Source organism: Coffea arabica, chromosome 4e (assembly GCF_036785885.1).
Source record: "Coffea arabica cultivar ET-39 chromosome 4e, Coffea Arabica ET-39 HiFi, whole genome shotgun sequence".
Taxonomy (NCBI): domain Eukaryota; kingdom Viridiplantae; phylum Streptophyta; class Magnoliopsida; order Gentianales; family Rubiaceae; genus Coffea; species Coffea arabica.
Window position 1 is genome coordinate 13,896,842 of NC_092317.1, and position 13,015 is coordinate 13,909,856.

General features: G+C 36.5%; 1 protein-coding gene and 1 long non-coding RNA gene across 2 annotated transcripts; one reads left to right on the top strand and one right to left on the bottom strand.

The window, feature by feature from the left end:
• Positions 1-220: 220 nt before the first annotated feature.
• On the bottom strand, positions 221-2,599 carry LOC140006067 (uncharacterized). The gene is made up of 2 exons (XR_011813654.1): positions 1,752-2,599; positions 221-432 (listed from the first exon to the last, which is right to left on the bottom strand). It is a non-coding gene; the product is annotated as an uncharacterized lncRNA (long non-coding RNA).
• A 7,348-nt stretch (positions 2,600-9,947) lies between these two features.
• LOC140005485 (uncharacterized) lies at positions 9,948-10,823 on the top strand. The gene is made up of 2 exons (XM_072046485.1): positions 9,948-10,310; positions 10,422-10,823. The coding sequence occupies exons 1-2, from the start codon at positions 9,948-9,950 to the stop codon at positions 10,821-10,823; spliced, it is 765 nt and encodes a 254-aa protein (XP_071902586.1).
• Positions 10,824-13,015: the final 2,192 nt, after the last annotated feature.

The following is a 13,015-nucleotide window of genomic DNA, read 5'->3' on the forward strand; positions in this document are numbered from 1 at the left end:
AATTTTTACTAAAAATTTAATTTAAAGGAAAAAACCAATTTGTACCTTTAATAATTTACTTTTTCTTGCATTTAGCTAATTGTTACTCAAGCTTTAATGAAAATGCAAATTACTTCCTTTTTGGGCTAAATATCAGCCAAAACCCCGAAACCAGCTAAGACATTCAGGGAAAAATTACAACCAACAATGACAATATAAATAGAAAATATTGCAACAATGATAATATAAATCGACACTTGCATTTCAAGAACAGAATTATTGTGCTAAATTGCTTGCTTAAACAACCATCATAGAGATAGAGGTTATATACACTGTAGTGGAAAAAGTAGCCCTCATTTCTGGCTACTTTAACATTGAAATGGTTTGTTAGCAATCGAAACTTTTGGCCTCTGGAAGCAACACCAGTCCTAGCCATTAGTAGTCTCTTGGCGTCTGAAAAAAGCAAACATTGATACACCAACATCGAAATTAAGTTTAAGCTTTGGCATTTATAACATATACACTTCATTGCTCGAGTTTAACTACTATTATACACAAAAGTGAAATTAATTTGACTAATTTTTACAAAACTTGCCATAAACTTGACAAATTTTTCACCATTCAAAAGTTATGCAAAATTGAAATTAGAACATCTACTTTACAATCATATAATGTTAGACAGTCATGAAAAACACTACATCAGATTCTCACAAAAAAAAACGAAAAACACTACATCATAGATCATATTGGACGTTCATCACCTGCTTGACCAGCAGTGAGCTAGCCTTGAATAGTAACTTGATTGGCACAACAAAGTATCTATCTGTGATACTTCTTAGGGGTAAAACAAAATGCGCATGGGCAGTCCTAAAAACAGGAACACCAGCCGCCACAACGAGGCAATGCAAAGTTACATATCGGTAGCATGCAGTACATTCTTATAGGTGTCCAAGACAAGTGAAAATGACACAAGTCTGTTGAGCAGAATACAAAAAGAAAAAGGAAATAATCTTCCTTCGCTCTTCAGTCCAAAAATTCGCCCACTCAGCTTCTCTAACTTAGTAGAAAACCAGTATACTAGCTTATAGTGCATAAGCAGATTGGTGTTCAGGGTATTCCGAATATTTGTGAATAACTGATGCATGCTCTTAACATAAAGCGTGCAAAAATTGAAGACAAGCAACCATTTCAGGAACAATTAACCAGCACTTAAATCAATAAACATTGCCACCGTACAAAGTATCTCAGTTTATTGTACCAAACTAATAACTGGATAGTTAGTAATTATTCAGGATATATAATTACTAATTGACATCAAGAATCCCAATCAACAATAGCTCATGCTTATAGAAATAAAGACCATGAAGCATACTTTGGAAGGTTACTAATGTAAGAGCAGATATCATTAATTCCTGCTCAAGGGGCCTTAAATCCCTCCTCTGTAACCCAAAAAAAAGAGCAGATATCATTGATGTGTAGCGCATTGCAACAGGAAAAAAAGTAGGGAAACGGGCTATCACATTCATAAGTGGTACCTGCTCACTATTATTGAAATAAAAACCTAAAAAACACTACAAACATACACCTTCTTCCAAGACTACCATCTCCATTCTTAAACACAGAGATAACAGAGGATGATAGTCAATTAGCATTCATCATAAGAAAAAATAGACATGAAAACATAACAAACCATTGCAATATGTCCAATGAAAAAAAGCTATGTAAAGCCCATAACCAATGATTAATTGAAAAAATTTCAAAGATAAAGTTACCTTTCACAAGCCCTAAATGTGTCTGAAATTTGGGGAAAGCAGAAGAGCTGAAGGAGAGAGCCCAGAGAAAGGATAATAAGATTATGGGGCCGAAAGGCCAACTCATAGTCAGTCGCATAATTTTGATAAGCTAATGGGGAAGAATTTAGGTAAACCTGAAAAGATGCATATGCAGAACGGATCTCGGTCTCTCTGACTCCTGAAGGTTCGCCTACCTCAAGGCGTGCACGCCAACAAAATTGTCGACTATCATCCACTGAAACGGAAGGCAGAGGGAGATGGTGGTGGGAGGGGTTAGGGTTGGAGCTGGAAAGATGGTGGAGAAGGAGCGATCGGAACAGAGAAAGAGTGCCCGTGCTTCATATTTCCGCTTGACCCGATTTTAATTTTTAACCCATATTAGATCCGCGTATAGACCCATTTTTCAGGGTTTAGTTATGGAATTGGAATTGGAATTCTTTTGGTCCAGTAAAGAATTCAATTCATGGAATTGGACCCCATAGAATTCAGATTCAATTCTAATTCTTTGAGTGGGACGGAATCCAAACAGCAGAATTGGAATTGGGGCTCCAATTCCAATTCTAAACCTCAATTCCATGGGGAACCAAACATACCCTAAGTGATTTTCACAAAATAGAATTCAATCTCCTTATTGCGCAAACGTATTTGTTTCTCTCCGCAGATTCATGTCAACCGGGTCCCGTTCGTCCAGCCCTTGAAGTTTTAAAAAGGCGCAGCCCTTTTGTCGCCTGTGGTCCCCGATAACCTTTTAAGCTTTAAAGGAGCAGCCATTTAGTCGCCTGTGGTCCCCGATAGCCTTTTAAGTTTTAAAGGAGCAGCCCCCACGTTTTGCTTTTCACCAGATTGGGAATATCCGTACGGCTCCCGCAGCTCCCGCAATAGGATGATCAGCGGTGGTTGGGACAGTAATGTCAGGCAAAAAGAGTTAAAATTCCACGCCAAAGATAGGCATGGCAATCACAAGTCTCACAACAACAAATGCTCTAGTGATTCTTGTTACCAATCTCAACCAACAATTCTTAGAATAGCTTGCTACTAAGAAAGTCTTAAAATTCTATTTGGATGTAGGTCAAAGATTCTCCCGACCTATATTTTAAAAATTTAGAATTTTCTGAAATATTTTGTCAGTGAATGCGTATACATTCATTTGAATCGGTGGTGATTCAGTCTTTACGGATCCCCCTTTGACTTCGTTGGATCACCTCCCTCCCCATATCCGAAAAAAAAAAGATTCTTGTTACCAATCGCCCAAGTGAGGGCAACAATGCACCAGGCTCCTCTGTTACAAGTCCTATTCCTAATCCTAATCCTAATTGTTGTCCTTGTGAAAGTTCAATACCTCTACCACCACCACCGCCACCACCAATCAAAGATGGCACGGGATTGAATTAAAAATCGGCAAAGTAATAGATATTTTAGTAAGAAACTACTGGTTAAATAGGTACTAGCATTATATCCGGTGCTATGCACGGGAACTACGTGCAATTCAATGATTATTTTTGTTTCTTGAATTTGAAAGCAATTTACATTTGATCATATTTCGTAGAACTCTTTGTAATTTGCAAGAAAAAGGGCTTGTAGTCTAGTCAGTGTAATATGTTGAAAAAAATTTGATAGATTTTTACTTGGTTTTTGAATTTAAAATGGTAATGAATGTGGTAGAACTCTTTGACAATTGAAACTATTGTGGATTTTGTAGAATTCTTTGTAACTTGGAAAGATACGTTATACGGTGTATGCTAAAGGTAAGAACAAAATAAAAATAATTGTAAAGTCTATAAAATTAGTAAGAAAAGATTCTAGAAGTTTTGAAGTGGTGAATAGCCTATAGTATAGTTACAGACATGTAAACATTAATGCTTAAAATGTGCAAGCATTTTTTGTACTAATTACTTTTTAGAGTTGGATTTGATCAATTTGAAAACATATTAATTTTCATTGAAAAGATAAGATATACAACATATATTTGCAATAGTGAAACTGATTGTTTTTTATAATTTAAAAGCATATATCCTGACTTAAACTCTCTATAATAAGATAATTAGCAAAACTCACAAATTTGTATAAAAGGGTTGAGGGAAAATATTTATCACTTTTACATTTATAAGGTAGTCACGCATTGATTTTATTAGTTTGTTAAACCATTTAATTAAATTTACAATATCCTATATACAAAAACATTTTGCAAATGACAATATATGTTATTTGTCATGTAACTAAGGTACGCATTAAAGTAGAAAATTTTACTTAGAGAGACTTATTAGTAAATTAGTTTAACTAAGTTTTTTAACCTAACTGATAAGTTATATTAACAAAACATTTTTTGCCTAAAATATAGGGATTTAATTTGAACTAAACAAATTAATAACCATTATATAACAATAATTGAATTTGAAGTGCGCGGGGTATGCATATATAATTATCTCATCCACAATCAAATTTTACATTTATAATTCCTAAATACCCCATACGCAATTTATCGCAAGTATACGAATCGTGAGCAAATATAGGGTATTAAGGGTCGATCCCACAGGGAAGAGTGACAATTACCGATGTTTTTCGAACTCCTTTATTATCTAGACTACCATAAACATAAAATTAATGGAAATAACACTAGAAAACTCCTAGAGATATGGAATTCCTTACTACTCTTGCAAATGAGATTATCGGTTAAATGAATGCTATTATCTTTGCTAGTTATGGCGTAATTTCCTAATGTATGTGAAACCTACTCTCGTAGTGAATCAACTATACTTGTAGCTAAACCATACATACTCTCGTGGTTATGAATTAACTACAAATTCATTTCTTCTATGAAATTACATGAAACAAGTCACTTAAGCCACAAAGGTGCACCTCTACTCTCATGAGTGTATCACCTAGGTTTATCACTTCCTTGAAATAGTGTTAAATTCCAATTCTCATTGCAAACTTAACACCTTTAGATAATCACATCTAATGGCCGATTAATCATGATTAGATAAGCAAAAGTGATAAATAACTTACTCAAAATAATATCATCAAATAACCAAATAAACATCACTAATAAGATATAGCAAGTTCATCCATAACTCTAGACATAAACTTTAACTAAACATGAAAATAAGATCCAAACTTGTATTATAGTTAAGCATGAAATCAAATACAAAAGAAAAAGTGAAAGGAGAGAAATCACCCTTGTCACATGAGTTTCAAACTCTCCATCTTTGCTCCTCAATCTTCATCCAAATCTAACTATAAATACAAGATGGATAAACTACACTACCTATACTATACTACCCTAACTAATGAAGTAAGAAAATTCTAGTGAAGACTACATTTTTTGTGAGTTTCTCTAGCCTTCCAAAGTTATGAAAATGTTCTCCAAAGGCCTCTATTTATAGAAGATTCAAGAGCCAAATGAATTGTTTCTAGTTGTCATTTTTTACTCTTGAAACTTCTATGTGTTGTCTTTCCAACGTTTCAACCTTTTCTTGATCAGATACAGCTAGAATTGATAGATGGAATTGAGCTGAAAAAGTTGTGTGAAAGCAAGGCAAGTTGATGAGCAAATTACAGCAATCAGGTGAGAATACGTGACTAGAGAATACGCGACTACAACCCACATATTGCCAAGTCACGTATTCAATTCTGTGCATTTGACCTCACTTCAACTGCTATTTTCTCGATGATGGAGGCCGAACTAACTCTTGTGCAAAACATGAAAGTTGTAACCCTTTGAGTTAGCTTTCCAATGCCTCAAAAATCATCCCATTTGGAGCCTATGGACCGAGATATGACCGAAATACCAAAGACTGGTCAGAGCTCTGTTTTAACTTTCAACAACAAAGTTTGCGCTTTTATATTTCAACTTTTTGACAATTAAAACGACTGAGCTGGGTTTCTTATACGAAATGTAGATCTATCTCTTAACTTTAAAATGGTTCAAGAATCACCTCAATCCGATCATTGTATCTTAAGATATAGCCAAAATACCATAAGGTGTCAAAACTGTGAAACTTGCTTTTTTTTGTTATTGCTTGCATTTCCTCTTTTGTACTTCATATTCTCTTTTTATCACTTTAAACTATCATCAATCATCCAATTATCTTCTCAAATCATGCCATTTGATGATTGAATCCTTAAACCTATAAAAATATGAAGTTTTCACCATCAAAATCCATAGAAATGCAATTTTTACACTTTAAACCACAAAATACATATTTTCACTAGATTCCTAGTTAATTAGTTATAAAAGTAGTTAAAACGCACCAAAACTAACTAACAAAACACACTAAAAACACGTAAAATATATAATTATCAGAATTAATTAAAGAATACAAATTCAAAATTATTAAAGAAATGACACATGTCATATTATTGGATACCTTCTAGAAGATATGGACTGAATAGTATATAGTATAGATATAGATGTCTAGTTGTCTACTATCCCTTCAATACCGAATCTAATCACAACCACGATATTGTCAACAATAGCAATTTTAATATCTTTGGGAGGCAAAACATTTGGGAGTTTTTTTTTTGTTGCCAAAATAACACTTTTGCTAAAAAAAATTGTCAATGTGATTCACTTTCAAATTTTATTCCCATAATAATCTTATTGTTGCCATCTAGTTATCCTAATTGCCATGTTGGATAACAAGAAAGGAAAGTTCTAATCTAGTTTATACTTTTCAACGTCAACTAAAAATTTAAATTTTTTTTATTATAGAGACACAAGAAGATTGCATAACTTTTATAATATCCTTATAATTATTTAAAATAAATTCTACCATTATTGACCTTGCTATCATTGGTCTCTGAATTTTTCTAAATGCATCAAACCTATTGCCTATATTTTTCAAAAAATAAATTTTAAAAATACAAAAATTGCAATGAAAATTATAAGCAATTACAAAAATAGCAAGGCTATCATATTTGTTTATGTTATCCTTTCTGCTCCTTGAAAAGACAAGAGAATAATCTTCATTTGTTTTGAAATTATTGATTTGAAAAGAATATTTTTTAGATGCTGTGAATATAAATATTGGCTTTTTAGAATTACGGTTGACAAGAAAAAGATAACAAAAGAAAAAAATGCGGGAAGGTTTAGAGCGAAAATTGGAGAAGATATTAGATGGGAAACAAAAATGGATGATGCCTCTATTTTCACCCTGGCACATATGCAGCTTAAGTGGCAAAAAAAGGATCATAAATGTAATAAATTTTAAAATTAGATTGGTTTGGGTATATGTTTTCGAAGAAGAGTGATTTTGGCAATAAACTCTGACCTTTGGAGTTAAAATTTTTTGTCATTTTTTTTATACCAAATTTACCCTTATATAAGTGAGGATTTACACATAACCACCACAAACAAATTGTTGGTAATTATTAATTTCAATAACTCCAATAACTCCTATTATTTTAATTTTCAATATTTTCTTTTTTTTTTAAAAAAAATAGAATTCTAATTGCTACTACTCTTTAATTATAAAGAAAATTATTTTTTTTAATATGCATATTCATAGTGCTTTGTCCACTAGTCTTTATTACCCCTACAATGGAAATTGGTTCTTGAGAAAAATGTACTTTTAGTCCCTAATATTTAGTTCCTATGAAGTTTTAGCTCTTGAAATTTTGACAAAACAAATCTGGTCCTCATATTTATCACAAGTGCAATTTTAGCCTCTAAAATTTTCAGAAAAGCAAATTTGGTCTATAATGTATCCAATTTAAAGCAGATTTAGGACATTTGAAGAATTTTTTGCAATTACTAATAAAATTTAGTCACATCATATGTCCATTAAATTAATTTTGAAAATAAAGCAACAAAATAGTAGCTAACTTTAAACAACAAAATTGAGAACTAAAAACTCACATATTAACTAATTAACTAGTAAAAAGAAGATCATGTCGTGTCCCTCTCTCTAGTTTGAGAGCTTCCCTCCTGCGATAGGAAACTTGAGATTCAGACCTCTCTGTAGTGACACTTCAACTTTCGTTCTACTACAAACATCCAATTTTAGCAACCTTCAACCTTCAGTGTGCTTACGCCTCTGCTTTCTGGTGTGAAAGTAGTCAAGATCCTGGGAACAGTAGATGGGTGTTACCTATAAAGAATATCATAGTGTGTGTTAGATGAATCGGGTGATTGGATAGGGTTTTCTTTGGGTCTTAGCTCGTCTTAGGTTTCTGAGTTTTCCCATACTCTGTGTTCTTCTACTCTGTTTTGTAGGTTTGAGCAACTGGAGTTCTAAGAAAGGATATAGTGCAAAGGCAGTGTCAAGTAGCCGGATTACCAGAAGATGGAAGAAGAGTTAGCTCGTGCTTTCAGCAAATTTGAGCTCTTCACAACGGAGCTGGAAGGGGTGGACCTCTGCTCGGATGATGCTAGTGATGGGGTATAAGATTGCAGCAGAAGCCTCGTGGGAAGGCTGATAGGAGAGAAGGTGGCAAACTTCACAGGGGTTAAAAATTTTACCAATCATGGTTGGGGGTATCCCAGAAACTTGGCTGTAACTGAGCTTGGACCAAACCTCTTTCAATTCCAATTTGAAAATGAAGAGGACCGGGCAAAAGTGTTGGTGGGTGGTCCATGGATAATGGACAATCAGGTCCTGGCGATAAAAAAATGGGAAATGGGGTGTGAAAGAAAGCTCCATTTTTTTAGATATACCTACTTATGGGTACAGATCTGGAATCTTCCTGTCCACTGGCTGTGTAGGACAGTGGGGATTAAATTAGGAAAAATCTTCAAATCAGTAAGGGAGGTAATTGTTCCCCCAGGGGGGGGGGGGGGAAAGAAGGGCAGGCATATGAAGATAATGGCAGAGGTGGATGTGTTACAACCCCTTCTAAGAGGCACTTTGGTGAAGCTTGAAGGGGTGAACACCTGGGTGGAATTTAAATATGAGAGATGTCCAGATTTTTGTTATAACTTTGGGATAATTGGTCACGGTGACAAGTCTTGCAATGGGGAAAGGAAGGAAGGGCAGTCCGGAAGGGAAGGCCAATATGGTGCTTGGATGAGAGCAAGGAATATTATGGCCTCCTCCTTGAGAGTATGCAAAGGGACCGAATCTGATGCAAAAAAAAGGGGTATAGTGATAGGTGTGGGGAACAAAGAACCTAGAATTTATGCAGGAACTTCTAGGGAGCAAGATGCGGGGGGTACAGTAGATACGAGTAGTAAAAGGAGTGGGAAGGAGGGCATGACTAGTGAGCAGAAAAAGGAAGCTATTGAGAGAAAATGGAGAGAGATATTGAGAGAAAACAATGAGCTGGAAAAAAAGAGTGGAAAAAGGTGAAGGGGAAGGGGAAAAACAAGTGAGAAGGAGTGAGCTAAGGGAGAAGGAAAATATAGAAATATGTAAGGTGATTGTGGACTTGAGGAAAAGGGATAATAGGAAGTATGATCATGCTCCAGAGGACATGACGGTGGAGGTAGTTCCAGAGAAGGAAGTGCTGGACAAATCTGAAAAAGGGGGTACTGTAAGTCAAGCTGATGAGATTGGAAACAATGTTAGCAGATCACCAGCCAATGAAAGCAAACAAGGGAGGGGGAAATGGAGAAGGAGCTCACGCATTAAAAGAGTTCCATTAAAAGACATAACAGGTAGAGAGCTTGTGTGTTCGTTTGGAGAAAAAAGGAAAATGATGGATGATAATCAATATTTGGACCTAATGGAGGAGGATGTGGTAGAAAGCTCGAGACATAAGCTGGCAAAAAGAGATGAAGTTGCTGGTCAGCAGGGAGAGGAAATGGAGGCTAGCCCCGCAATGCCTCCACCAACACAATGAAGGTGGCGGTGTGGAATTGTCGAGGTGCAGGAGGCCCCTTGACAATTCCTCAACTGAAGGAGGTACTTCACCTCCACTCTCCTAATATTTTGTTTTTATGTGAAACAAAGAACCAGGAAAAATATATGAAACAAGTGCAAAAAAGAGTGAATTTCGAGAACAGCTTTGTGGTGAATCCCAAGGGTAGAGCTGGGGGGTTAGCTTTGTTTTGGAATGAGGAAGTGGTATTGCTGGATGTACATGGCTCGGATTGGTACATTGCAGCAAGAGTAGTAGACAAAGAAACAAATGATAGCTGGTGGTTAGTAGGGATTTATGCAAGTACGGAGGTTAGGAAGCAACAATGGGAAACAATAGAGGAAAAAAAAGCGAGAATGGGGTGAGAAATGGGCTGTTATGGGCGACTTTAATGATATTTGCTCTAATGGAGAGAAATGGGGAGGGAGAGAAAGGTCTGAGGGAAGCTTTAGGGATTTTAACAACTTCATAGCTGAGAATGAGCTGGTGGATATTAGGTTTGTGGGGGTTCCTTGGACTTGGTGTAATACATGGGAGGGGGAGAGGGAGGTAAAGGAGAGGTTGGATAGATGTTTAAGGAGTGTGGGATGGATGCAGATATATGAAAATGTAACCTGTGAGCATATTGAAACAGAGGCATCTGATCACTGCCTCCTAATGGTGGACACAAAACCGCAGCAAAGGAGAGGGAAGCAAAGGTTTTTCTTCGACCATAGATGGGCGAAGAACAAAGCTACTGAGGTTGTAGTTAAAACAGTTTGGGGGAAAGAACATGGATCCGAAATGTTTAAAGTAACAAGAAGAATTTAGGAGTGTAGAATAGCATTGATTAGTTGGAACAGGACAGCTCAGGGTAATGCAAAGGTAAAAATCCAGGAAATTAAGGAACAGTTGAAGACAGCAAGAGAGGCGGATGAGCTACGCACTAAGGGAGTCATTACAAACTTGAAGCTTCAATTAAGCAAAGCCTATAAGGATGAAGAGCTATACTGGAGCCAGAAGTCCAGAAGTAGATGGCTCAAGGAGGGGGACAAAAACACTGCCTACTTCCACCAAAGTGTCATGGCTAAAAGAAAACGAAACAGGATCAATATTCTTCAGAAGACTGATGGGGAATGGTGTAGGAGTGACCAGGAAATTGAGGAAGAAATGTGTAAACACTACAAGGAACTGTTCACCTCTAACAATCCAACAGAGTTTGATGATGTGCTACAAGGCATACAGTGCACTATTTCCAATCTCATGAACGCATAGTTGATTAAACCTGTGGACGAGGTGGAGATCAAACAAGCCATTTTTTCTATGTTTCCTAACAAAGCCCCAGGAGTTGATGGTATGTCCCCGTGTTTCTTTCAATCATACTGGAGCATTATCAAAGTTGACATTGTCCATGCCATATCTACTTTCTTTCATACGGGTAATCTCCTTAAATCTATCAATGAGACCATCATTTCTTTAATCCCCAAGGTGGACAACCCTGTGATACTTGCTAACTTCAGACCTATTAGTCTATGCAACGTATTGTATAAAACCATTTCCAAGCTGTTGGCTAATAGACTGAAGAATGTTCTTAAGCTCTGCATTAGTCCATCTCAATCTGCGTTTGTTCCTGGTAGACAAATTCTAGATAACGTTATCATTGCTCATGAAATTTTACACTTCCTGAAAAGTAAGAGATCTAGTAATGTAGGCTTCATGACTCTTAAGCTTGATATGTCTAAAGCTTATGATAGAGTGGAGTGGAAATTTCTGGGTAGAATTATGATGCACATGGGTTTTTGTCCTACTTTTGTTCGCTGGATCATGACTTGCATTTCCACGGTTTCTTACTCCTTTAATTTAAATGGGCAAAAAGTGGGATGTGTAAAACCTTCCAGAGGGATTAGACAAGGAGATCCTCTATCTCCTTATTTATTTATCATTTGTTCTGAAGGGCTCTCAAACTTGATTAAGAAAGCTGCGGAAAAGAAGCATCTAACAGGGATAAAAATCTGCAAGGACAACCCTATGGTATCCCATCTATTTTTTACAGATAATTCTCTATTGTGTTGTAAAGCAAGTAAACAAGAAGCTCAGAAGATCAAGGAGATACTCCAGTTTTACGTCCAAGCATCTAGACAGGTAGTAAATTTTGATAAATCTGCAGTCTTTTTTAGTAGAAATACTCTTAAGAGGCTTAGAGGGGAGATTAGTGAGGTGCTGGACAATATGAAGGAGGCACATAGTGGTAAGTATTTAGGACTTCCGATGACTATTGGGAGAGCTAAAAATCAGGTCTTTGGGTTCTGATGAATGACATTAACAGTAAACTCCAAGGATGGAAACAAAAGTTACTTAGCCAAGGGGGTAAGGAGGTTTTGATCAAATCTGTCATCATGGCTTTGCCAACGTACATCATGTCCTGCTTTAAATTACCCATAGGTTTGTGCAAGGCTGTTAGTGCTAGAGTTGCGAGGTTCTGGTGGGGTGGTGGGGAAAAAGAAAAAAAAGTACATTGGGTTAGGTGGAGTAAACTCTTTGAGGTAAAAAGGGAAATGGGGAATAGGCTTTAAAGACCTGGAAGCCTCCAACTTGGCTATGCTTGCAAAACAAATTTGGAGAATTGTTATTAATCCAAATTTGTTAGTAAGCAAAGTCTTGAAGGCTAGGTATATGAAAGAGGATAATTGGTTAGGACTTCAACCACCTAACAATGCCTCTTGGTGCTGGAAAAGCATGCATAAGGGGGGTGAACTACTTCAACAGGGGCTATGGAAGAGAGTGGGAGATGGGAGGTCAGTGAGGATTTGGCATGATAGATGGATACCTGGGCTGGTTGATGGAAGAGTCTCTATGGTCAAACCAATAGGTTGTCATCTTGAGTTTGTTAATGAGCTTATTGAGAGAGAAAAGTGGAACAAAGACCTTCTGCAGCAATAGCTTAATGTAGATGATGTGGACCATATTACTAATATCCCACTTAGTTTGTATGATAGGAAAGACAGATTGTTTTGGAACTTCAACAAGTCTGGAATCTACACTGTGAAGACTGGATATGTTGTTGCAAAGGGGAAAAGGAAAAAACGAACCAAAGGCTACCACCTGATCTGGAAACCAGTTGGGAGATAAGAAAGCATACAGTATGGAAAAGATTGTGGAGTCTAAACATTAAGATGAAACTGAAACATTTCTTATGGAGATGCCTACAAAATGGGTTGGCCACAAACGAAGCTCTCTACAAGAGACTTGGAATAGGAAACAAGATATGTCACTGCTGTGGGGAGGAAACGGAAACCATTGAACATATATTCTTCACCTGCCCAAAAGCTCAAGTGATATGGAAGATTGCGCCTGTAAGATGGGAAGATTTGGCTAAACTACAAGGTAACTTGTGGAGATGGTGGGAAGCTGTGTCGCAAGCAGCAAAGGAGACACAAGGAGTGGGCAGAATCCAGCTAACGGCAAAC

What these genes read in the sequence shown, in the direction of transcription:
- LOC140005485 (XM_072046485.1), top strand. Translation starts at nt 9,948, where the DNA reads ATGGGCGACTTTAATGATATTTGCTCTAATGGAGAGAAATGGGGAGGG. An exon ending in CGAAGAACAAAGCTACTGAG is followed by an intron (nt 10,311 to 10,421) that starts GTTGTAGTTAAA and finishes AGGACAGCTCAG; the next exon opens with GGTAATGCAAAGGTAAAAAT.